The sequence below is a fragment of the Oreochromis aureus genome, unplaced genomic scaffold, assembly GCF_013358895.1.
Source record: "Oreochromis aureus strain Israel breed Guangdong unplaced genomic scaffold, ZZ_aureus HiC_scaffold_101, whole genome shotgun sequence".
Lineage (NCBI taxonomy): Eukaryota > Metazoa > Chordata > Actinopteri > Cichliformes > Cichlidae > Oreochromis > Oreochromis aureus.
This window is the reverse complement of record NW_024108718.1, coordinates 138,406-164,366: the sequence shown is the minus strand read 5'-3', so window position 1 is coordinate 164,366 and position 25,961 is coordinate 138,406. Positions and strand designations below refer to the sequence as shown.

Genomic DNA, 25,961 nt, shown 5'->3' with positions numbered 1-25,961 from the left:
TTGCCAACTTCGTAATAGATTTACAACAAATGTTATTATTCATGCATCTATAATGTGCATATGACTGAAGAAGTCACTTGGAAGAGTGACATATAATGTGCATACTTTTTTTTAAAGATATGGAAATTGAGCACATTATTTTTTATAATCACAATGACACTCAGTATACTGATTGAAAAACTGCCCAGTATTCAGGATTTTTAATTGTTGATGTTGTGTGTATCCACTGAAATGTAGAAACTTACATATCCTGTGCCATGGCAGTCCTTTAAACATGGAAACTGATCTACTATTGATGATGCCAAAATTTCCTTTATTCCTGAAGTTGGGCAGCAAGCAAAAACAGTTGCATCTAATAAAATTTCATAAACAAACACTTTACTTTACTGTAGATTTCTTGTAAAATAAACAAATACAAAGAGCAGAAGCTTTGCCACCCTCTGCTCCCCACACCTTCAACTGTGTTACCCAAGTGGCTAACAAAGGTAAACAGAAGTTTTCCCAGTCCCTACTAAGACACATCTGCTTACCTGTATCTTTTGCTTGTTTCTCCTTTCCTTTTCTGGTTTTTTCTAAACCGAGGACCTGGTGGCTTTGACTGTTTCTTGTCCATCTTCCATCAGTAATTTTGCACTCAAGTATCAACACCCACAACATAAACTAACAGGCCTACACCTTGTATAGGTTTTTTTCCCCCCTGGGATTTCAAACAACCCAGGAAAAATAATTAAAAATACATAATGGGCTTGGACTCACAATATTATGAATGAAACTGTAAGACTCCTTTTTAAAAATTCTTTCAGCTGCGGGTTCTGTGGTACTTAACAGACTGAGAACAAGTACAGAATACATCTGAAAACAAAATTAAAAGAAAGGCTTTGTCTAATAAAAATTGATGTTTCAGGATCATATTAAGACTTCAAGAACAACAAAATTATTTTAAAGTTGTTTGCAGCTAATGGGGAAAATAGTAGTATAATAAATGATATTTTACGGCTTCATAATTTGAAGCCATAAACCCATTTGCATTCTACTCTAACATTACTCACTACTCAAACATCCCCATAGTTTTATTTGTGAGTGCAATGGAGTTATGAATCCACAGTACAAAGAAAAATTCAAAACACAGTTTGCAATAAAATAATATACAAACCAGCCTTGTGTTTGCATTCAAGTAGTGAGCCATAAAATGTCCATTCAACAAGTCAGCAAAACAATATCACTGTGTAAATCAATAAACATTAAATTAAAAAAAATGCATTAATGCTTCAATGGGGGTGAGGCTTGGTCCACTTTGGCACAGCTGGCTGCCAGCAGAGCCCGCGGGCAAGCCACTGCAGCCCCCTCTGGCCTCTGCTCTGTGGCTGCTGGGTGACCCCTCGTCTGGGGCTCTCCTCAGCTCCTCCCAGGAGGGTGGCACGGTTGCCCCTCTGATGGTCCTCCTTGGGCTCTCGCACTCTGGGGGCCCTATTAAGACCAAAAATTTTAATCACATCTGCCCATTTTTTCAGGGAAAAACTTACACAGAAATTTTGCCTCTGAGGAGTCAAAAGAACTCGGTGAAGTGTTGATATTTACATTTGCCATTGAGAAATTGGCAGTAAACAAAACATGTAAAGTAACCAAAGCACAGATAGAATCTCAGTGTTAGTTAATGTGTGTGTTTTGTATTGTTAATGTATGCCAGACTGGTTCTGTACTGGCTGCTTTTTTGATATAAGTAGTCAAAGATAAAATCAGTAAATATACAGCACAGAAAACTACTGCCATACCAGCAAACCTTCCACAGACACTGAGGTTCCACAAAACTATTGGATAGGCTTAAAAATAACAAGCTTTGATCACATTAATGATGGTGATTTTTTTTACTAAACTAAGACTCAAGAAGAAGTTTATTGTCATTTCGTATGGTGTTACCCAGCCTGAAACAAAATACTGTTTCTCACCAGCCTCTAGAGTCCAATAAGCAATACAGTTTAAAAAAAATAAATACAGTTTAAAAAGAATAAATACAGTCAAAAGAATGAGTTTTTAAAAAGAGCAGCAAAAAAGGCATAAATAGCATAAAATCTAACTTCTAAAACAAACTCCAGTCACATTCATTTGGGTAGACAGCAGCAGTCCTTTTCCAAAAGGGGATGGAAAAATTGGAAAAAATGGAAAAATAAACTACAACATTAAAATTCCTTTTATATCTGATAAAGATGTTGCATTATGGTCATTTATATCAGATTATGCACAGAGTTAAATAGTAAATGTCTTAAACAATACAATATGACAGGATGAAGTATCACTGGTTTCAGTTGTGTTGTGTTCAACACTCAACTTAATGAAGTGGCCAGTTGTGTATGAAACTCTTCAACATTTTAATAAACAATATTTTAGACTTTTGTTTTTTCCACACATGTGACATTAAAGATAAATCTCGTTGAATTTCACACTTTTTGTCAGACAAAACCATAAATTTGACAAAATTTACCTAACTTTATAAAAGTTACCAACTCAATTATATTTAGTCTGCCCAAGGCCAGCCTCTAAGTGTGTTATTAGATAATAACTTAAATTTTAATTTATGGTAACTCATGCTCCATCGTCTCTGAAGAGCTGGCTGCTCAGCTGCCAGCCTGCCTGTTTCCTTGTGCTCATTGCTCCAAGTTTTCCTGTCTTTTCCTTTAATAGCAAACTCGTGAAATTATCTTGCAGTTTGTAGTGTTTTTTTTTTCCCACTAACTTGCCCATTGTGTTGACAGTGTTGCTCTCTACAACAGAGAACTGAAGCACATAAAGATTCTGATTGTTTATCATCTGGACGGTCTTATCATGGTTGGACAGGATTTCTCTGTGGTCCACACCTTCTTAAATATCCTCTCTATCCCTCCTTTAAACAGCATGCCTCTATCCCAAAAGGTTGATTCTGTTCATCTGGACGTAGCGTTTTCAGTAGTAGAAACGTTTCGTCACTCATCCAAGTGACTTTTTCATCCTATGGCTATGAATGAGTGACAAAACATTTCTCCCACTGAAAATGATACGTCCAGATGAACAGAATCAACCTTTTGGGATTTACTTAGCTGGATGAGCATGCATCAAGATGTCATGGCTCCATTTAAAACAAACCTGTAATGTGGTACTTGATTTGACCAGCAGGGGGAGCCAAAGTCCCATTGATCATGACAACTATTAGGAACTATCTGAATATTATTCCACCACCAATTTTCTTTATTCAAACCTGTTACTCAAATAGGTGAACTTTAATGTGAATACACACAAATAATATCAGAAATCAAATAGAAGTTAGTACAAGAGATGAAATGAGGCCAGAGTTTATATAGTGTAAAGTATGTCAGAGGGATATGCAGGATCCATCTGATCTACTAAGCTGATGTCATAAAGAGTTCCCAACACAGAAAAAAAAAAAAAATTAGTGGAAATATACATATAATTAGTACCTCCAGTTTGGTTTAAGTGCCGCTTGAAGCTGTTAATATCATCTTTGAAGACCTGCTCTTTATGTATACAGTGATGTCACTCATCAGGCTTTAATTCTCTTAACCAGTCTTGCCTGGGCTCCCTTGAGTTCACGTTGCTGTCACAGTAACATAACATAATCTAGGAAGGGTTTATAAAGATCCCACTTGAAAATAACTTCTCAACGACTGCTGAATCAGACTGTGTTAGCTTTAGTTTACTGACCTATAAGCATATACCTAAAAAACACATAGACTTGAAATTTAACAATTCAAGAGATTACAGAGTGCTTACATTTCATTCCACTTTTAACACGAAAATGCAATTTAAACAGTAATACAATAATATATGATTTCACAGGAAGGTTATGAAAAGTGCATTTCTGTGTAGATGTTCATTTGTACTGTTCATATTCAAGTATATTTTGCAAACTCTATCTCTTTAAACTACAGGAGACCAGGGAGATTCTGACTCAGAAGTTTGCAGCACTGTGGTGCAGTGGTTAGCGCTGTCGCCTCACAGCAAGAAGGTCCTGGGTTGAAGTCCACTGATCTGGGGCCTTTGTGTGTTTGTGTGGAATCTCTCTGGGTGATCTGACCAGCTCCTAGTCCAAAGACATACAGTTAGTCGATGATTCTAAATTGCCCATAGGTGTGAATGGTTGTCTGTCTCACTGTTTTACAGTGTGATCCAGTCCTCAGGTCCTCCTGTGACCATTAGTTGGATAAGTGGAAGAGAATGGATAGATGGAGAAGTTTACAATGATTAAGTTGACTTTTTTAACAGCTTAGAAATTCCCAAACAACTATGCCATAGCGTCAGAAGCTGAAGGGCAATATGACTAAAAGAACCGTAATTACTACTATTCTAGTGTTTCACATTCTTTTCTCTAGTACTTATTAAATATTAACTATGTGATTTGTTTTGTGGCGTCTAAAAAAAGTTTTATTTGGTATACTACATTTGGTAAAATGCTGTGTTCCTGCTGTGGTCCTCCACTATACCAGGAGCTTTTCGGCAACATGAAGATGATCATTCCTCCAATAATGTCAAATTAAATACTGAAAATGTTTTCAAGAGGTCATATAAAAGCTATTCATCACTCAACGAGTCCCTGTACTCGTTGAGTGATGAATATTTAAACACTTACAATATAAGTGCTCAAATGAATAGAATACTCACTCTAACATGTTACGGGAACATTTCAGTTTCGGTGTTACCGGTTCTTCCTGACATGCTGCCTGCAACACACACTGTCTCAGTCACACAGATCTGAAAAACTCTGAAGTGCAAAAGCCAGTTTAGAGTTTCATGGCTCCACCCAAACACCCAAAACGAGTCTTTAAGCATTCTTAATCTTTTCTTTCTTCATCTCACCACCTCTCTCACATGTTCCCCTGCGATCAAAAACCTGTTTCTGTTTTTAGATTTTGACTTTTACTTTTGCTTCATATGTTCAAAGATACATTTGTTGAAGGCATGTCATTTCATTTTGCTCTGATCCAGTTTCAAAATAACTGAATGCACTTCAGCTTAAAGAGTATTTGAGATAACAGCAATTTTATCAAACACATTTTCAGGAATTTTATCGCTGGAAAAAAGTTCAAGAAGAAAAAGAGCAGATGAAAGAAAACACTTCTACACATTTGTTTAACTTGAATCACAAAGGACATATTTTGGTCCAAATTGACTCAAGGGGTCCTCAGAAGTAATACTGGGGCCAAGACACTGTCATCCTGAGTAGTGTCTATCAGAGGGCTTTGTTTTGAAACTAGACTAACTTGATACTGAGCAAAACTGAAGCAAAATTGTTATGTGGAAGCAGAAAGTTTCTATGTAAAATGACTACGAATGCAGAGGAAAAATAGTTAATCTATGCAATTATGAAGTGCTTAATATTGAGTGACATTTTGAATATGTATGCTGTTACTCTGAAGTGAAATTAGTCGGTGGAAACAAATTCATTTGTAACTTGAACAAATTAAATGTATTATTTTTAAGGTGCTGTATATTGTTATGTATTTTTTAATAGGTTATAATTTATTACAATCTAAATGATTTGGTTTTAATCCCAAAATCACAATCACCAGAAGGCTGCTTTTATTTTGAAATCAGGTAGTTTCCTGTGAGGGCTGGCTCTACCACAGTTTGAAGGCAAGAAAAAACAAAGTCTCATGATAAACACAGCAAAACAAAAGCAACATGAAGACTGTGTATATATTACTCCTCTGCTCTAATGTGGTATGTCCAGGTAAGATCATACTTTGAATAATAATAGTTTACATTATCATTACAGCTTTTTTAATGAGTTGTCATTTTATTTACTTCTCCTTATGCTTACCAGTGGGGCTCTGAAGAAATGTAAGAAGCACTCTGTGTATAGTATGTGTAAAGTATTGTTAAGTTGCAGTGGTCGAAGTTGTATAATGAGAAATGACAGTTTGGGAAGTAGTTCCTCCTTTCATTGTCCTATTTGTAAAGTGTTAAATTTGTCTCAGCAGGGTTACAAATGTGTATGATGTCATAAACAAGTGTTAACTAAGATTTATAAATGAGTACAAGGATTTGTGTGCAGTTTTCAGTACTCATAAATGTGTGCTCCAGTCCACATACAAAGGAATATGAACACAAAAAATTCTTTATAAATGTGAATGTTGTAGACATTTGGAATATTTGGTCTTTGTCTGTATTTTTATATTTGTTTTGGGGTTTTGGGGGGGGGCGGGGTTTGTTTCAAATAAAACAGTTGATTCTGTTCATCTGGACGTAGTGTTTTCAGTGGGAGAAACGTTTCATCACTCATCCAAGTGACTTCTTCAGTCTCAGCTGACTCCAGATTTCCCCAACCTTATAAATAGTAAAGTTGCATAACAACCGAAACTCGAATAATTGCCTAACAATTATTTTTTCAAACTGTCATGCTCACAGATAAATGATTGCAGCCATTCCCAAACTCTGTGACTAGTAAAAGGTCAGAATCAAAGGTTGTTATGCTGCTTTTAAGGTTGGGGAAACCTGCAGTCAGCTGAGAGCGGGGAAGTCACCTGGATGAGTGATGAAACGTTTCTCTCTGAGAACGCTACGTCCAGACGAACAGAATCAACTCTCTGGGATTTTCTGACCAGTTTTTTTAAGCAAGCATCAAGACAAAGAGAATCAATGTTTTATTTTCTATATAATTACAATAAGTCGTCACCCCTTCAACTAGATCAGGTACATTTACTAATTAGATGCACTGCATGTGTGTCGGGCGGCGGCCAGGAGCGGAGGCCCTGGCGGACCGATCCCCGGCTGCCAAGACTGGCAATAGGGACATGGAATGTCACCTCTCTGGTGGGGAAGGAGCCTGAGTTAGTGCGTGAGGTTGAGAAGTACCGGCTAGATATAGTCGGGCTCACCTCACGCATGGCTTGGGCTCTGGAACTAGTCTCCTGGAGAGGGGCTGGACTCTGTCTCAGTCTGGAGTTGCCCCTGGTGAGAGGCGGCGGGCTGGGGTGGGTATTCTAATATCCCCCGGCTTGCTGCCGGTGCGTTGGGGTTTTCCCAGTGGATGAGAGGGTTTGTTCCCTGCGCCTCAGGGTCGGGGAACGGGTCCTGACTGTCATCTGCGCTTATGCGCCGAGTGGCAGTTCAGAGTACCCAGCCTTCTTAGAGTCCCTGGGGGTGCTGGAAGGTGCCCCACCTGGAGACTCTGTTGTCCTACTGGGAGACTTCAATGCTCACGTGGTAACGACAGCGAGACCTGGAGGGGCGTGATTGGGAGGAACGGCCTCCCTGATCTGAACCCCAGTGGTGTTTTGTTATTGGACTTCTGTGCAAATCACAGTTTGGCCATAACGAACACCTTGTTCGAACATAAGAGTGTCCATAAGTGCACGTGGCACCAGGATGCTCTAGGGCCGCAGGTCGATGATCGATTTTGTAATCGTATCACCAGACTTGCGACCATATGTTCTGGACACTCGGGTAAAGAGAGGGGCTGAGCTGTCAACTGATCACCACCTGGTGGTGAGTTGGATCAGGTGGCGGGGAGGACGCTGGACAGACCCGGTGCACCTAAACGCGTGAGTGAGGGTGTGCTGGGAACGTCTAGCAGAGGCCCCAGTCCGCGAGATCTTCAACGCACACCTCCGGCAGAGCTTCAACAACATTCCGAGGGAGGCGGGGACATTGGGTCCGAATGGACCATGTTCAGCGTCTCCATTGCCGGCTGCTGCTGCATTGAGCTGCGGCCGCAAGGTGGTTGGTGCCTGCCGTGGTGGTAATCCCCGAACCAAATGGTGGACACCAGAGGTGAAGGGAGCCACCAGGCTGAAGAAGGAGTCCCATCGGGCTTGGTTAGCCTGTGGGACTCCAGAGGCAGCTGACAGGTATCGACAGGCCAAGCGGAATGCGGCTCGGGCAGTGGCTGAAGCAAAAACTCGGGTGTGGGAGGAGTTCGGAGAGGCCATGGAAAAAGACTTTCGGACTGCCTCGAAGAGATTCTGGCAAACCGTCAGGCGTCTCAGGAGGGAAAGCGGTGCTCTACCTGCACTGTGTATAGTGCTGGCGGTGCGCTGCTGACGTCGACTGAGAAAATTGTCAGGCGGTGGAAGGAATACTTGAGGACCTCCTTAATCCCACTGACACGTCTTCCGAGGAGGAAGCAGAGTCTGGGGATGAGGGAATGACCCGCCAATTTCTGGGGTCGAGGTCACTGAGGCAGTTAAACAACTCCTCGGTGGCAGAGCCCCTGGTGTTGATGAGGTCCGCCCGAGTTCCTGAAGGCTCTGGACGTTGTAGGGGCTGTCCTGGTTGACACGCCTCTACAATGTTGCGTGGAGATCAGGGGCAGTACCCTGGACTGGCAGACCGGGGTGGTGGTCCCCATCTTTAAGAGGGGAGACCGGAGGTGTGTTCCAACTACAGGGGATCACACTCCTCAGCCTCCCTGGGAAAGTCTATGCCAGGGTGCTGGAAAGGAGAGTTCGTCCGTTAGTCGAACCTCGGATACAGGAGGAACAATGCGGTTTTCGTCCTGGTCGCGGAACACTGGACCAGCTCTTTATCCTCTCGAGGATACTTGAGGGTGCATGGGAGTTTGCCCAACCAGTCTACATGTGTTTTGTGGACTTGGAGAAGGCATTCGACCGTGTCCCTCGGGGTGTCCTGTGGGAGGTGTTGCGGGAGTATGGGGTGTCTGGCCCACTGCTACGGGCCATTCGATCCCTATACAACCGTTGTAAGAGTTTGGTTCGCATTGCGGCAATAAGTCGGACTTGTTTCCGGTGGGTGATGGGCTCCGCCAGGGCTGCCCTTTATCACCGATTCTGTTCATAATTTTATGGACAGGATTTCTAGGCGCAGCCAAGTGGCGGAGGGCTTCCACTTGGTGGCCTCAGAATCTCATCTCTGCTTTTGCGGATGATGTGGTTCTGATGGCTTCATCGGTGGGGGCCTCCAGCTCGCACTGGAACGGTTCGCAGCCGAGTGTGAAGCAGCAGGAATGAGGATCAGCACCTCCAAATCTGAGGCCATGGTTCTCAGCCGGAAAAGGGTGGAGTGCCCACTCCGGGTCGGGGATGAGTTCCTGCCCCAAGTGGAGGAGTTCAAGTATCTCGGGGTCTTGTTCGCGAGTGATGGGAGAAGGGAGCCGGAGATCGACAGACGGATTGGTGCTGCGGCTGCAGTGATGCGGACGCTGCACCGGTCCGTCGTGGTGAAGAGGGAGCTGAGTGTAAAAGCGAAGCTCTCAATTTACCGGTCGATCTACGTCCCGACCCTCACCTATGGCCACGAGCTGTGGGTAGTGACCGAAAAGAACGAGATCGCGGATACAAGCGGCAGAAATGAGCTTCCTCCGAAGGGTGGCTGGCCTCTCCCTTAGAGATAGGGTGAGAAGTTCGGCCATCCGGGAGGGGCTCAGAGTAGAGCCGCTGCTCCTCCACATCGAAAGGAGCCAGTTGAGGTGGTTCGGGCATCTGACAAGGATGCCCCTGGGCGCCTCCTGGGTGAGGTGTTCGGGCATGTCCCACGGGAGGAGGCCCCGGGCAGACCCAGGACGCGCTGGAGAGATTATATCTCTCGGCTGGCCTGGGAACGCCTTGGTGTTCCCCGGATGAGCTGGAGGAGGTGGCTGGGAGAGGAGGTCTGGGCTTCTCTGCTTAGGCTGCTGCCCCCATGACCCGACTTCGGATAAAGCGGATGAGGATGGATGGATGGATGGATGCACTGCACATATGGAGCATATGAAAAGCATATGGAAATTAATATATGTTTTAAAAAAGCTTCTGCAACATGGGGGACATTCTTGAGCTGGTAAACGAGTCAGTGCTCAGATGAGAGAACAGACATCACCGTTAAGGTTAATGTGATCTAGTTGAGAGCTGATGAGAGTCTTTTTTTTTTTTTTTTGTAAAACCAAGAAACGCAGGAATCTGGTGGACATCCAGTATCCATTAGCACATGAACGCATCTTACATTTGTTATCCCTCCCAAATAAATCAGGTGATATAATCAGGTGATCTGTGCACTGGCATTTAATGCTCTGTAAGTTAGCAAAAAGAATGCCACGAATATTCATAAACATTCTTATTCACAGGGAGGCTTTTGAAAGTGTCAGCGATCAGATTTATGAAGCTAAACTTATAAATGCGTTAATCATCATTATTTGTTCAGGTTTGGGTACACACATTTGTAAGTACTCAAAACACATATCATTGTACTTCATAATTGATTGATCTTGTAGAGTCTTATGTCACTTTTTCTAAAACTTTATGATCATATTTTAACTGAATCATACTGAATTAATTGTATTTCCGATTAATGTTTATATGCTTTATTTACTTGTTATAAACATTTTTGTCCCACAGTGAAACATTCATTGGTTAGTTTTGACACTGGTTCCTCTGGAAACCCAAACATATCAGAGTTTGTGGGTTTCCCAGTAATTGATGGCATTCAGATGGCTTACTACTGTGACAGCAGCAACAAGATACTGGAAGCAAGACAGGACTGGGCGAAGAAAATATTAGATACCAACCCTCAGATGTTGGAGTCGCTCACTGATTATTGTTTTGTGGATCGGCCAAATCTGTTCAGATTATGGATTTCTAGTTTGAAGCAGCAGTTAAACCAAAGCAGAGGTGCAGTGTTTTCTGTTATTTGTTTTGCCAAATCATCATAAATCATGTATATGCATAAACATCACTGATTAATGTAAAGATTGTTAGCATAATTAGTTATTTTATTTTTGTAATCATCAAACCTCACTAGTGTGCCCTAAAAAGAATAACATAATTCATAAAAATAATTGTTCTCAATTTTAGTCTTGTATTAACAATGTTAAGATTTTACCTTTAAAAATTATAGATCATATCTCTGTTTTATGTCTTGCATTATGTCTTTATTGTGCTTCTTAGAGTTTATAGCCTCTGAGTTTCAGATGTTCGCTGCAATCTCTGTTTTCTCTCTCGCCTCAGCCGTCCACATTTTACAGATGATAGAAGGCTGTGAATGGGATGAAAACACCGGAGAGGTTACGGGACTTTTACAGTACGGATATGATGGAGAAGACTTTCTTAAATTGGATCTGAAGACGCTGACGTGGATCGCACTGAAACCAGAGGCTGACATTATCAAACAGAGTTGGGATGCTGACACAACCAGAATGAAAGACCGTGAAAAAATCCTCACTAAGATTTGTCCAGAGTGGCTGAAGATGTATGTGGACAGTGGCAACAGCTCTCTGCAGAGAACAGGTAAAATCACATGACCTGATGCAGTAGTGTTTGTTTTACTTTGTATTATCTTTTGAAAAATAGTTATCATTGAAATAGAAAATGGCAAAAACGTTTAAGTAGATTTGAAATTTAATGATTTAGAATGTATGAAAACTGATATGACGTTTTCCTGATAACTGCAGTTTTAGGTTTTGGATCAAAAACATCTTATATACATATTTAGGGCCTCTCTGCAATGTGACAAGATATCATACCTTCAATCACACACAGAGTCAGTGAAGGGCAGAAAGTCTGATCATCTTAAATAATTGAAACAAAAAAAGAAGAGCCCATCTCTCACCGTGGTCATTTTGATTATAGCTCCTCTTCCAGCCTCCTTTCTTGTTCATATGCATTTTAGGAACTGAGACATCCTCCAGCATGATGTACTGCGACTGATTTCTGAATAACAGACAAGAGGACTAACAACATGAGGAAATTAGTGAAATGTCTCAAGAAAAGTCAAAATGAAACAGGAAGTTTCAACAGTACCATTTAATAACCTCCTTTTGACTTTTGACTGAGAACTTTTATACAGTAATTTAATGTTTTTGTGAGTAAAATTTACCGTCAGCAGGTCAACTTGTTCAGTGATAGATTTTAATTCAGTGATGCTGTAGTTCATCAGTGGTTTCCAAACAGTGGATGAGCCATTTTGCAGCTTCCCTTTTAGCTCCACCTGGTGGTGAATTTGGCTTCTGGTGATATTTAAATTGGTGGATGGATTAAGATAATATTTATTATGTTTGTGGTTGAAAGATTATTATTGACATGAACTGAAACTCGTGATTTTTCATTAAGTATTAAGTATTCTTGTGTTCACAATTTCATTACTATATCTCAGAGTGTTTCGGGTTATTTTTAGTTTAAAAGATGTCATATTGTAGCCTCATGCAGCTGCTGAAAGCTGGTGATGAAAAGCTGTATGTGTTATATCATCGTATACATTAGATGTTTTAAATGTCTCTTGTATTTATCCTCCCCTCTCTAAAGAACTCTGAATTACATTCTGTCTGAACAGTGCTACACAGATAAACTTGACATGACTTAACATGATGATTGTTTGGCTCTAACGACTCTGTTTTGAATATTAGGTTTTGGTTGAATTCCTTTCCTTCTTCCAGTTCTTCCCTCAGTGTCTCTCCTCCAGAAGACTCCCTCCTCTCCAGTCAGCTGCCACGCTACAGGTTTCTATCCTGACAGAGCCGTGATGTTCTGGAGGAAAGATGGAGAGGAGCTCCATGAAGGTGTGAATCCTGGAGAGATCCTCCCCAACGATGATGGGACCTTCCAGATGAGTGTTAATCTGAATGTTGCATCAGTAACACCTGAAGACTGGAGCAGATATGAGTGTGTGTTTCATCTCTCTGATGGTGAAGAAAACATCATCACCAGCCTGAAAGAAACAGTGATCAGAACCAACTGGGTTGAAAGCAATACAAAGGGTGAGAGAAAATCATTTGATTCATTTTGTTTTGCTTGTACTGTGGATTCTTGATATTGTGGTGTTTGAATGTTTTATTCTCTTTTTGTTTGGGCTTCAAGCAGAATCTAAATAAATTTAAAATTTCAACAGTCAGGGAACATAATACACAGAGCTCCTGTAAAGGTTTTAAAAGTCAGCCACATAAGTTTAGTGTGTCCGCTCTGCTTAACTAAAATATGTCATGGTATATGAGTCTGAGAGATTATTTACTTCCCCTCACCATTATGGGATTTATATTCGAACTAGAATAATACTACAGGATGGATGGATGTACTTCTACTCTAACCTGCTTCTTATACACATTTTATCTGGTTTGTTTGTTTTGACTGAGCAGAGAGGTCCTCATACATGATGATCATTCCTGCTGTGGTTGTTTCTGTTGTTTTCGTCATCATTGGATTTTATGTTTGCAAAAAGAAGAGAGGTGAGATATTCAGATGAGCTGAGCTAATACTCTGATACAAACTGCAAAACAGAATTTCTCTGGCATTCTGAAATATTTCTTCCCTTTCTATTTCCAGAAAGAAAAAGGGAACAAAGTAAGTAAACTATTTTTCTTATTTATTCTGTATTAATGGTGTTGCATATAAAAGCAACTCCAACAGCAGTGTGAGTAACAGTGTGTTTTGAACTTTACAGCTTTGGGCAACATCTATGGACTCTCAGAGAGACTGAATCCAGAGACCCCGTCAACAAACACAGCACCCTATAGACAAATATACACACCAACACATACACAAGTAACAAGCAGAGAAGAACAAGATTGTTGATCATTTCATTATTTCCTATACTCACTTTTCACCCATGACTGTTCAACTATCCACACCAGTAACACCATTATAAAATTTGCTGATGACACCACCATCATAGGACTGATCGACAACAACAATGATTCAGCCTACAGAGAGGAGGTTCAGCATCTGAAGCAATGGTGTGACGACAACAACCTGCATCTGAACACAGCCAAGACCAAGGAGATGGTAATCGACTTCAGAAGAACAAAGCGATCTGAGCACTCTACCCTCTACATTGATGGGAAGGAGGTAGAAAGGGTAGAAAGCTTCAAGTTTCTCGGAGTCCACATCTCGGCCGACCTTACCTGGTCCACAAACATCTCCCACCAGGTAGGGAAAGCACAACAAAGGCTGTACTTCCTCAGGAAACTACGTCAGGCTCAATTACCCCAAAGACTGCTAGTAAACTTCTACCGCTCCACCATTGAGAGCCTTCTGACTTACTGCTGCACACTCTGGTTCAACTGCTGCACTGCGGAGGACAAGAGGAAACTGCAGCGGGTGGTGAGGGCAGCAGAGCGGGCAATCGGCACTTCACTAACTCCCTCAGAGACATCTATACTGGCAGACTTCAGCAGAAAGCCAGCATCATCATTAAAGACCCCTCGCACCCTGGACACTCACTTTTTCCCCCTTCCCTCTGGTAAACGCTACAGGTCCATCAGGTCGAAGACAAACAGACTCAACAGAAGTTTTTACCCACAGGCTGTCAAACATGCCCTACCTCCACCCTGATTGGAGGATAACTGCACTGCCAACACTCATGGACATTACACCTTATTTATAAATCGTATTTCTGTTTATACTTCAATGCAAACAACACCCTTACCACTTTAAACTTTATTTATTATAACATTATTTAGTATAGTTCCAACAGCACCCCCACCCCCACTCAATGTGCAATATCATCCCCCGCCACACACTCAATGTGCAATATCACTGATCACACTGCACCTCTCAATGCACCTGCTAGTTAGATGGCATGTATGTGTATGTATATAGATGTAAGCGTGTATGTGGAAATATGTGTGTGTATGCATGTACGGATGCAAATATGTATATATACATATATGTATGTATGTGCGTGTATGTTTGCAGGTGTATGTATAACTTGTACATATCTTTCTTGTGTAAATGTAAATTGGTCATTGTGTAAATACTTACGCTATTGTGTACTTCACACACATGGAGAGATGCCAAACTGCCTTTCACTGTTCTTGTAACAGTGACAATAAAAAGCTATTCTATTCTATTCTATTCTATTTTTATTGATAACAGTTCTTTAATTTCTGGTATTTCTGTCTGGCGTGTGAGTATTCAGTTGTTTTCAAAAAAGTTAAACATGTTCTATATGTATTATGCTCATACCTGTCAAATAGGAACCTGGTGCACTGCTATCAGCAAGATCGTTCAAAATACAGTATATCTCACCAGTGGTATGCAGATGACACACGGTTATAGATCTTTCCTTCATCAATTTTAATTATTTGTCTCAAAATTAAAAGTAAGCTTAGTTTGTTGTCAAAATAAATGTTGTTTTGTTTCATTAAGAAAAGGACATCTTTATCATTTCTGTCTGTCACTGATTTACATTCAATCATCTTTTTCTCACCTTGACTGCTGTAAATGACTTTATGCTGGCTTCACTCAGACACTTATACACTGCAGCTTCTACCTGAAAATTGCAAAACAGTGAGAGACCAGAATATGTCACTGCAGGAGCTGTTGAACTACACTGGCTACAAGTTAACGTGTGTATAGATTTTTTTTAATCATTATTATTATTTTATAGCATCCTGTGGTTATTTCAAGGTATCTGCTTGCTGACCAGAGGACATGGACCATTTACCAACAGCACTCCCAAACTGATGAAACTAAATCAGATCAGACTGACTCCATCAATAGTGTTTCATAATTTTTATTTTTTATTTTTTATTTTTTGTTTTTAATCTGTTTTTGTTTGTTTGTTTGTTTTGCTTTCAGTTTGTTGGAATTCTTTTTTGTTTGTTTGTACTGTAAATATTTACTAATAAACAATGCTCAAGTTATAAAAAGATGGAACAAATTCCCCTTATTATTTTTCGAGGTCTTTATAGACAGTATCCATTCCACTACCAGCTACTGCTAAGTCATAACCAACAACTTTGTATATGTTGACGTTAATTTTTGGACCCATTATAATTTGGACTCGGTGGTGACCTTTAAAAATCAGCTAAAGACATTTTTATTCCAAAAGGCACTTTGTGACATATGTCTGTGAAAAGTGCTATATAAATAAACCTTTATTTACTTACTTACTTATTTTCCTGCTAATTGGGTCATATAAGTCTTTGGTCTTAAAGGAAAATGATTTTCTTTAAGCATTAAAATCTTAATGAATTTGACCCATATGACAAAAAATATATCTTATATTTACTGATGAGAGGGATCTGCAAAGCCGGACTTCAGTTTACTCATGGCATAGTGGCACACTGTGTAGTATCCCAGGATCAAACCTCAGAGTGCTGGGACATAGTATAGTCTTGTGTGGGACACCAAAATCTGGAGATGGACAAGTCCATCCTGTCGCTCCTTCATCCATCTTCAGACAGCTGAAATCTAGCTGGTGTCTTTCTACCTCTGTGACTGACATGGAGGAGTCCTCAGAGGAGGCTGGGGAGCAGTTTTCTCTCTCAGAGTGCACAATCATTTCCAGAATCTGCTGTGTGCTGCAAAGTCCAGTTTTGCTTTAGTTCCTGCTGCAAGAAAGATATCTTTGAAGCTCTGAAAGGTTAGCATCATTCATTAGTTTATAATGCAGATGGGCTTCTGAGAGAAGATAAGTTAGACACATCACACAAACACAAACTTGTTTTCATATCTTAGTGAGGACATCTTATTGACATAATGCTTTCTCTAGCAGCTTACCCTAACCTTCACCATCAAAAATGAATGCCTAATCCTAACCCTCAGCCTAAACCTAACCACAACCTAATTGTGACCCTGACACGAAAACCACATTTTGAGCCTCAACTTCAACTTCATGCGGAAGGGCATTTTGTCCCCATAAGTGACTGCTGGTCCCCACAAGCATGCCAACTTTTTGTCCTCACAAAGATGTCTGAACATGTATACACACACGCGCACGCGCGCGCGCGCGCACACACACACACACACACACACACACACTTTAGTAGCAAGATACCTTTGAAATGAAAAACTGTGGAATTGTCCAAGATGCTATGAATAGTAAAAGCAAGTAGCGCTATCAAGTAGGACGAACATATAAATCGAAAGCACGTAGTGCAGAATAAAGTCATAACATAAAGGAAAAACTGACATTTTTTGTCCTTAGAATCAAATGTGTCGCTTTTGTGTAGCTTAGACAATTGAATCGAATTTAAGGAACTGAGAGAAGTCTAAATATATATATGTATATGTATATATATATATATATACATATACATACATATATATATATATATGTGATAAGCAAATTAGTAATTATCATATATAATGTGAGTTAATATTGTTTGTATATTATTTCAGTCTAAATTAACAGACTATTACAAACTTGAATCTGTGTCTGTAGTAAGTGGTGGTACCTGCAGTGTCTTAACCATTAAACAAGCTAATGTAGGGCCGGGATAAGAGTAGCTTGTTGAAACATGTCTGCTGCCAATGTGACTGCTCACACACGGTAACATTTCCAGCACATAGCCACAGCCGCTATAAACATGCTGAAAGGTTAATCTAGCTTCTGTAGTCAGCAGCTGGAAGACTCAACACAGACCCAAGATTCAGTGTAACGGTTATCTAAATGCTGTGTGTCCTGTTTGTGAGCCCAGAAAAAGAAATTAAATAAAATGACGACCTTGAGCTTCAAGCTAATGTAAGCGTAATGCTATAGCATAAAGCTAATGCAATGATGAGGTTGTTAAATTAGTAAAAATGCAGTACATATATCCAACATGAATCATTTATATTTTTGGTCTAAACATAATTAAATCTCACGCCTTTCACTTGTTTAAGAAGGATGTTCAGTCTTTGAAAACCAGTCATATTAAAATAATAGAAAATAGTTATGTTTTCTTTTGAAACTCCACCCCCCAGGGTGTGTTCTGCGAGGGAAAATTCAGTGTGGTGGTCTGCCATTTTTTTTTTCTTCGCTTTGTTTACCTTTGGCGCTGAGCTTTACTTTGTCGAGGTAAACTTAAAACTAAATTTTTGAGGGGAAACAAAGAGAACATCCGTTAGATGGGGAAGTTTTCTCATGAACTGCTGTTGAGCAATATAATGAAAAAAACAAGTCATTCCTTAAGTTAACTAAAGATAATGCTAGCTTAAGCTGCGGGACAATATTATGTGCATTAACATTTTTTTAGTTAGTGCCCAGTCACTTTCGCTTGTTTTTTCTCAGTGAATGCAGAATAACAAACTTGTGTCCATTTAGTTAACTGGTTGTAACTAAAATGTTTTACAGTTAAACAAGCTAGTTTGCGGTGGGGGTGGGCTGTGTGTGTGTGTGTGTGGGGGGTGTCTTCACTAAAGTCACTTTATTTGGTGCATGACACCTATGAAGGGCCTGCAGTACTCATTAGAAGAGAAAGTGCATGACGTGGGGCTTTATTTCATGTTCTAGGGCAGTGAATGTAATGTACTGATAACATAAATTATGACAACTTCTGGCAGAGAAGTTCAACAGCTTACACTATGTTAAACACACAAAAAACCCAACAAATTATTTTAACTGATTTATAGAGAGACAGGAAAATAATAATGATTTTAACAAAATGCTGCTTGTCACTCTATGCCAGAATGATGTTGCAAATCACCTGGGATTTTCAAAATTTACCATAGGTGCGTTTTTTTCTTTTACATGCATTAGGACCATGTGTTGAGTTCATAGTTGGACACCTCTCCATGCTCTGACAATATTCTGCTTCTTTGCATGGAGATTTCACTTCAGAAATGCATTACCTTTTTGAGCATTCTGAGGACTCAAATCACATGCTGTAATGAATCCATTTTTGTTCACCTAATGTGTTAATGTTAACATTTTTTTTGGTATTGTGACACAGATTAAAATAAAATTTGGTATAAGGTTTTTTGACCAGTGTTCTGTTGAATTAAATTTTGGAACTTTGCGTTTTCCAGGCCACAGATGAAGCCATTATCCAACAATCTAATAGGGAAACAACCATGGGAATCTACATCATAAAGTCAAGAGATGCCAGTGGCATCCCTGAGGATGCCATCAGGATAGTCCTTGAAGGCCAGAGAGTCTTGCAGGATTTGGATAACTATACCCTAGCAGCTGCAATGCTGTTTGGACTAATGTACACTTTGAACCTCACCTACCCACTGGAACTGAAGTATACCTTTGACGTATTATAGAAACTGGTTATGGAGCTCAAAAGGAACAGCCTTTCAAAGAAGGCCTGGTTCTCAGGAACAGACTGTACGATTGAACAGTTTTCTAGTTATGATGTGGGAACAACATGTTTACCTCGTCAAATATGTACCATCCTTTCTTTTAAGCCAACACTGGTAAAGTTTCAGTAGCTTATTTTTCTGCCACTTTTCAACTTCAGGGCCTTTATTACTGCAGTATTCAGTGTTTACTTTTCAAGCCATGGCTCTTTTGAAAAAAAAAAAAAAAATCAAACTTTGAATGTCCATTCTTTTCAATGGAAATAGTGCCTTGCACCAATTTCACCAGTTTGCAATTTTTCCCACTGATTATTTTTTTCAGGATATATATATATATATATATATATATATATATATATATATATATATATATATATTAGGGCTGGGTATCATCACTGATTTCTACAATCGATTCGATTCCGATTCACAAGGTCCCGAATCGATTCCATCCACGATTCGATTTACTTCGATTCGATTCGATTCAATTCGATTTAAGTCTGGAAAATTTTGCCTGAGACAGCCAGAAATATTATAATTCAGATCAGTACATTTACATATTTTTGTATCTATAAAAAGGAAGCTGACACTCGCGACTTTATCAAAGGTGTGAGCATCACAGCAGATGCCTTTGTGTCAAAGTAGCTGAAGATATAACACAGAAAAACATGAAGGTGATTTTCCTGGCCTGGGATTTTATAAAAAATATTCTGCAGTACATCAAAAACGAAAGAAAACCATTAATCAACATATGAACTTTACCTCTGACGTTACAGCGGTTTTATTAGAGACACGGCTAAGCGTTTTGCATTTTGCATAATTTTAAAAAGTTTACATTTGTTCAGAAGCCTATTGAACAGCAGAAATGAGGCTTTCTTTTCGGAAGTAAGTAAAAGGAAAAAAAAAACAGCGGCCGACAGCGCTGTAAACAACGGTAGACTTGTGCGTGCAAGCCAATAATGCAGAAAACAGATTTTTAGACGGGAAACTGTTCTTGAAGTATAGCGCAAGAGAGAGAGAAAGAGCTGTGCATGAAGTGTGGTGGAAGCAAAACAGCAAAAGTAAGAGGGAATTCATGACGATATTTATGTGAAGCGTAGTTTGGATCTTCTTTTGCTGCTGGTTCGGTCAATATTGTTTGGAGAGAGATAAAACTAACAGCTTTAGAATCAGTGCAAAAAGGACGTAAACACAAAGCGCGGACCCGCCGAAGCATCAGAATCAGCGAGCTGGCGGCTTTCAGCCCCGACCATGTCCGTGCCTTCGGGTGAGAAAGGCGACATCTCACTGATTCTGATCCGCGGGTCCGCACTTTGTGCTCACATCTTTGTGCAGAATCCGTGTACCTGCTCTCATTTACTGTTTTAGCTGTTTGGTGGTTGTTGAAATGTTGTGAGGTTTCATCTGAGATTCTGGAGTTTCGGGCAAGATAAATTAATATTAAAAAATGGATTCAGGATTTTAATGAATCGATATCACGTTATCCAAGCCAGAATCGATTTTAATCGATAAATCGATTATCAAAACCCACCCTTATTATTCATGTTTTTGCGACCTCCAGGTTGGATTATTGTAATTCCCTGTACTTAGGTCTTCCCTCTTCTCTTCTCCTTAGACTGCAAACAGTCCAAAATGCAGTGTCCCACCTCCTGACCGGTTCCAGGAAATTCTGCTCTATTATTCCTGTTCTAGCTGGCGTGCACTGGCTGCCCATAAATTGCCGTATTCAATTTAAAATATTACTCCTTACGTTCAAAACTATTAATAAATTAGCGCCGAGTTATCTTAGTGAACTTCTCAGGCCACATATTCCTTCTACAACACTTAAGTCTGCTACTCAACTACTTCTGACGCAACCTAGATCTCGGCTGAAGTCTCTGGGTGACCCTGCGTTTGCTCTGGCTGACCTGGTGCTGTGGAATAACCTCCCTCTCTGATTCTATTGCACTGTTTAAATCACGACTAAAGACCCACTTATTGAATCTTGGCTTTTCCTCTAGTTAACATTTCACTTGTGTTTTTACATTATGCACTTTTATGCTCATTTAATTCCTTGTTTGTTCTGTATCTGCTGCTTCTTCTATGTATCAGTGACAGTTATCTGCTTGCATACCTAGTACTTGCTTTGGTCCTATTTCTGTTATCTTCCCTTTATCTTCTATGTTACATGTTAAGCACCTTGGGATACCCTTGGTTTTTAAGTATGCTTTATAAATAAAGCTTATTATTATATATCATTATAAAATCAGAATCTACCAAAGGACACAGAATATGGGGTGTTATGCTCGGCTCATTCAGAGCATAACAAAGAACAGAGCGACACTAACATTTTTCACTTAGCCAATTTATTACTCATAATCTGAGAAAATGTGAACAAAATATGACCAAGCACTGAGCTATAACCTGCATATCAAAGCTAATGAAAACCAACCAAAGCCGTCTGGCAAAAATGAAGCCAGCTAATATTGTCTACCAAGCAGGTGAAGTAAATTCCTTTATTAGATGAGAGAAGCACCTGAGAAGTGCCTGAAAAGGATTAGCAAAAAGCAGACCCAACAGCCAATACTGACAGGGCTGGGCTGTCACAGGGTTGCAATACTTGGTCAAATCAAAGGTGAAACAGACAACGTGTCAGAGCAAGAGCCTCACCTGCCTCCTCTCTCCAACATATACACTACAGAATACTGACATTGAGTTTTAGGTCACATGCATGAGGACCAAGTTAGAGAATAATAATAATAATAATAATAATAATCAAGAAAAATAATTTTTTTAATTAAAAAGGAAGTGAAAACAAGGAACACCTAGTACCATGACACAAAAGTACTGCATCAATGGCTCACTCTGTTTTGATGACACAAAGTGCTTTCTACAAGGAAGGGATTTCCTGTAATTTTGGATATAAAGGCTTGTTGCTCAGCCACCATATACAGTGGGGTGCAAAAGTTTTGGCAACCTTGTTAAAAGTCATTATTTTCCTGTATAAATCGTTGGTTGTTACAATAAAAAATGTCAGTTAAATGTATCATATAGGAGATACACACAGTGATATTTGACAAGTGAAATGAAGTTTATTGGATTTACAGAAAGTGTGCAATAATTGTTTAAACAAAATCAGGCAGGTGCATAAATTTGGGCACTGTTGTCATTTAATTGATTCCAAAACCTTTAGAACTAATTATTGGAACTCAAATTGGCTTGGTGAGCTCAGTGACCCCTGACCTACATACACAGGTGAATCCAATAATGAGAAAGAGTATTTAAGGGGGTCAATTGTAACTTTTCCCCCTCTTTTAATTTTCTCTGAAGAGTAGCAACATGGGGGTCTCAAAACAACTCTCAAATGACCTGAAGACAAAGATTGTCCACCATCATGGTTTAGGGGAGGGATACAGGAAGCTGTCTCAAAGATTTAAGCTGTCTGTTTCCACAGTTAGGAACATATTGAGAAAATGGAAGACCACAGGCTCAGTTCAAGTTAAGGCTCAAAGTGGCAGACCAAGAAAAATCTTGCATAGACAGAAGTGACGAATGGTGAAAACAGTCAGAGTCAACCCACAGACCAGCACCAAAGACCTACAACATCATCTTGCAGCAGATGGAATCACAGTGCATCGTTCTACCATTCGGCGCACTTTACACAAGGAGATGCTGTATGCGAGAGTGATGCAGAGGAAGCCTTTTCTCCGCCCACAGCACAAACAGAGCCGCTTGAGGTTTGCTAAAGCACATTTGGACAAGCCAGCTTCATTCTGGAATAAGGTGCTGTGGACTGATGAAAATAAAGTTATTGAGTTATTTGGGCATAAGAATGGGCATTATGCATGGAGGAAAAAGAACACAGCATTCCAAGAAAAACACCTGCTACCTACAGTAAAATATGGTGGTGGTTCCATTATGCTGTGGGGCTGTGTGGCCAGTGCAGGGACTGGGAATAGTGTCAAAGTTGAGGGACACATGGTTTCCACTGAGTATCAGCAGATTCTGGAGACCAATGTCCAGGAATCAGTGACAAAGCTGAAGCTGCGCTGGGGCTGGATCTTTCAACAAGACAACGACACTGCTCAAAATCCACTAAGGCATTCATGCAGAGAAACAAGTACAACGTTCTGGAACGGCCATCTCAGTCCCCAGACCTGAATATTATTGAAAATCTGTGGTGTGAGTTAAAGAGAGCTGTCCATGCTCAGAAGCCATCAGACCTGAATGAACTAGAGATGTTTTGTAAAGAGGAATGGTCCAAAATACCTTCAACCACAATCCAGACTCTCATTGGAACCAACAGGAAGCGTTTAGAGGCTGTAAGTTCTGCAAAAGGCGGATCTACTAAACTATCTACAGTGGGATGCCCAAACTTTTGCATCCCACTGTATATGTATACATATATATAAGTCTTATATATATATATATATGTATACATATTACTATCTACTGCATACAATGCAATAGATAGTAATGAGATTTACTGCTTATGAAGACAAGTGAAAAGAAAATAAGAACAGTGAATAAAAGCAGAAAGAAGTGACACTTCGACACTGTCCTTAAGTTGATAGGCTGGTTTTTATGTGAGTAACAGGAGATCCTCTTTTTTGTGTCTGTATCAGATGACAAAGATCTGATATCGGCTATGAGCTCTGCTGACATCTCACTAATTTCCCGTGGTTTTTGTCACCGTGTCTCTTTAGACGTGTTCATATTTTGCAAAGGATGATTGGATGTGAATGGGATGATGAGACTGAAAAGATTAATGGGTTCAAGCAGTATGGATATGATGGAGAAGACTTTCTATCATCGGACCTACAGACACTGACATGGATCGCTCCAAAAAACCACAGGCTATCATCACCAAACTGAGATGGGATGCTGAAAATCCTACATTAAATTACAATAAAAACCTTTACATGCATGAATGCCCTGGGCTTTTAAAGAAGTATGTCCACTACAGGAGAAAGTTTTTGCAGACAGCAGGTAAAATTACAGAATCTCATGTGAAGTTGTAAACAGTAGCGGTCTTAGATACGGGCGGTTGCCCGGGGCGGCATCGTGGTGGGGGGTGGCATAACGGGCATCGGCCCAAAAAAAAAAAAAGAAAAAAAAAATTACTCGTACTCATGCTGCGCGACGTCATGCCAGCGCATACTGGGGATGGCATAGGCACCGATCGGTTTTCTATCACTTATTTGCTGGGAGTAAGGGCGCCCTCCGTTTGCGAGGTGCGCCTGCTGCTTGCTGCACAGGGAGGAGAGGGCGGGGGATTCTCTGGCTGGCTGGAGCAGCATCTAATAACCAACTCGCAAAATAAAAGAAAATTAAAACAAACCAACAAACACGAAAACAGCAGACATTATGATACAGACTTATAATTTGCAATAATTTGTTTTTCCTTGGTGTGCCTGCTTGCTGCTGAATTCAAAGTAAACTTTATTGTCATCTCCGCTACATACAGTCCAGTATATAGAGAGACGAGACGAGGCTCCATTTACAGCAGTGCAAGTAAACAAACAATAAATATAAGAAAAGTAAGAAAATAAATATACACTTTAGGACTCGGGGTAAAGGGATCAATAACAAAAAAAATCTCACACACAACCCGTGGAAAGGAGAGGGAGACCTGCTGCTTCCAAATAGAGCACATTTCATTCATAATGTTGTAAATCCAAGCCCATTATGTGTTCATGATTTGAATCCTGGGTTCAAAGCCATCAGGTGCTCAGTTTAGAAAAAAAGAGAAAAGAAGAGGAGGAGAAATGAGCAAAATATACAGGTAAGCAGATGTGTCATTGGATAATGGCAGGTCATCCTGAAACAATGTTACAGATTTTAATATTAATTAATCATTGTCAATTGTTGATTTGTCCTGTTCTCACTGTATGACGAATTATGATGGCTGTTTGGTAGCCGTTTGCATACAATGCATACTCTCTCTCTCTTCATATCTGTGTGTGCGTATGTTTCTCTTGTGAAATTCAGTTCAGTGGCGGTCCTAGCCTGTTTGGCTAGGACCGCCACTGGTTGTAAAAGAGAAAATGTATGGCTTTTTAAAGGGAGTCAAATTCAAACGACAATCTAACAACTGCCTGTCTCTCTCCAGTTCTTCCTTCAGTGTCTCTCCTTCAGAAGTCTTCTCCTCCTCTCCAGTCAGCTGCCACGCTACAGGTTTCTATCCTGACAGAGCCCTGATGTTCTGGAGGAAAGATGAAGAGGAGATTCATGAAGGTGTGGATCTGGGAGAGATCCTTCCCAACAATGATGGGACCTTTCAGACAAGTGTTGATCTCAGTGTTTCATCAGTCACACCTGAAGACTGGGAGAGGTACCACTGTGTGTTTCAGTTCTATAGTGTGAACAATGACATCATCACCAAACTGGACCGAGTAGTGATCAGGACCAATATGAGTAAGACTGGAGCATTTTTACACGGTAGTTATTAATACTACAGTATTAACGTAAAGCATCATACTGAGTTGGCACTCAGTAGTTCCACATAATCACTAGAATTATTTATTTAGAAGAGGACAACAAGATTCTCACCAAGCACTGTAATCATTCATCAATACAAGTTGTTATAATAGTATAATAATATTAACATCAAAACCCTTGAAATGAATGGAATAAACTTTTTGTCTTGTGTACAAAAGACAGCAAACACAAATTACTCTCCTTTATGCATTTGTCTCTGACTCTGTGACTTCATGTTCCAGGTCTGAAGACCTGACCGCCCAATTATCTCTTCCTGTGTTATGTGTTATGTTGCTTGCTGTGTCTCCATGATCACCTTTTCACTCGAAACTTTCTCCCAGCTTGCTCTGGCAGATGAGCATGTCATGGCCCTGATTCTGTTTCTTCCTGTCAACTTTTCTTTTTTCTGCTCAGTTTTGCAAAGTGCTTTCACACAGAGTATTAATTGATTGATGATTTCTTTCTATAATGGTGTAAGTTGCTTGAGACAATATTGGATAGGTTGACCTTTTACCAATTTTACCACATTTACCAATCAAATCTCTACTACTAACAACTCAGTAAGATGGTTCACTGAAGAGGGGA

At 40.1% G+C, this 25,961-nt stretch overlaps 1 protein-coding gene and 1 pseudogene across 1 annotated transcript; both read left to right on the top strand.

Moving 5' to 3' along the window:
- The first annotated feature begins 5,665 nt into the window (after window positions 1-5,665).
- LOC116335517 (major histocompatibility complex class I-related gene protein-like) lies at window positions 5,666-18,655 on the top strand. Its single transcript, XM_039607597.1, has 5 exons — window positions 5,666-5,719; window positions 10,320-10,592; window positions 10,929-11,207; window positions 12,353-12,673; window positions 18,645-18,655. The coding sequence occupies exons 1-5, from the start codon at window positions 5,671-5,673 to the stop codon at window positions 18,653-18,655; spliced, it is 933 nt and encodes a 310-aa protein (XP_039463531.1). The 5' UTR covers window positions 5,666-5,670.
- Window positions 18,656-18,689: 34 nt separating this feature from the next.
- Window positions 18,690-25,632, top strand: LOC116330535 (annotated as a pseudogene).
- Window positions 25,633-25,961: the final 329 nt, after the last annotated feature.

Bases quoted from the DNA above. Each gene is read 5' to 3' on its own strand.
- LOC116335517 (XM_039607597.1), top strand. From the start codon at position 5,671: ATGAAGACTGTGTATATATTACTCCTCTGCTCTAATGTGGTATGTCCA. The intron at 10,593-10,928 runs GTGCAGTGTTTT...CTCTCGCCTCAG, and splicing joins GCAGTTAAACCAAAGCAGAG to CCGTCCACATTTTACAGATG. The intron at 11,208-12,352 runs GTAAAATCACAT...TCCTTCTTCCAG, and splicing joins CAGCTCTCTGCAGAGAACAG to TTCTTCCCTCAGTGTCTCTC.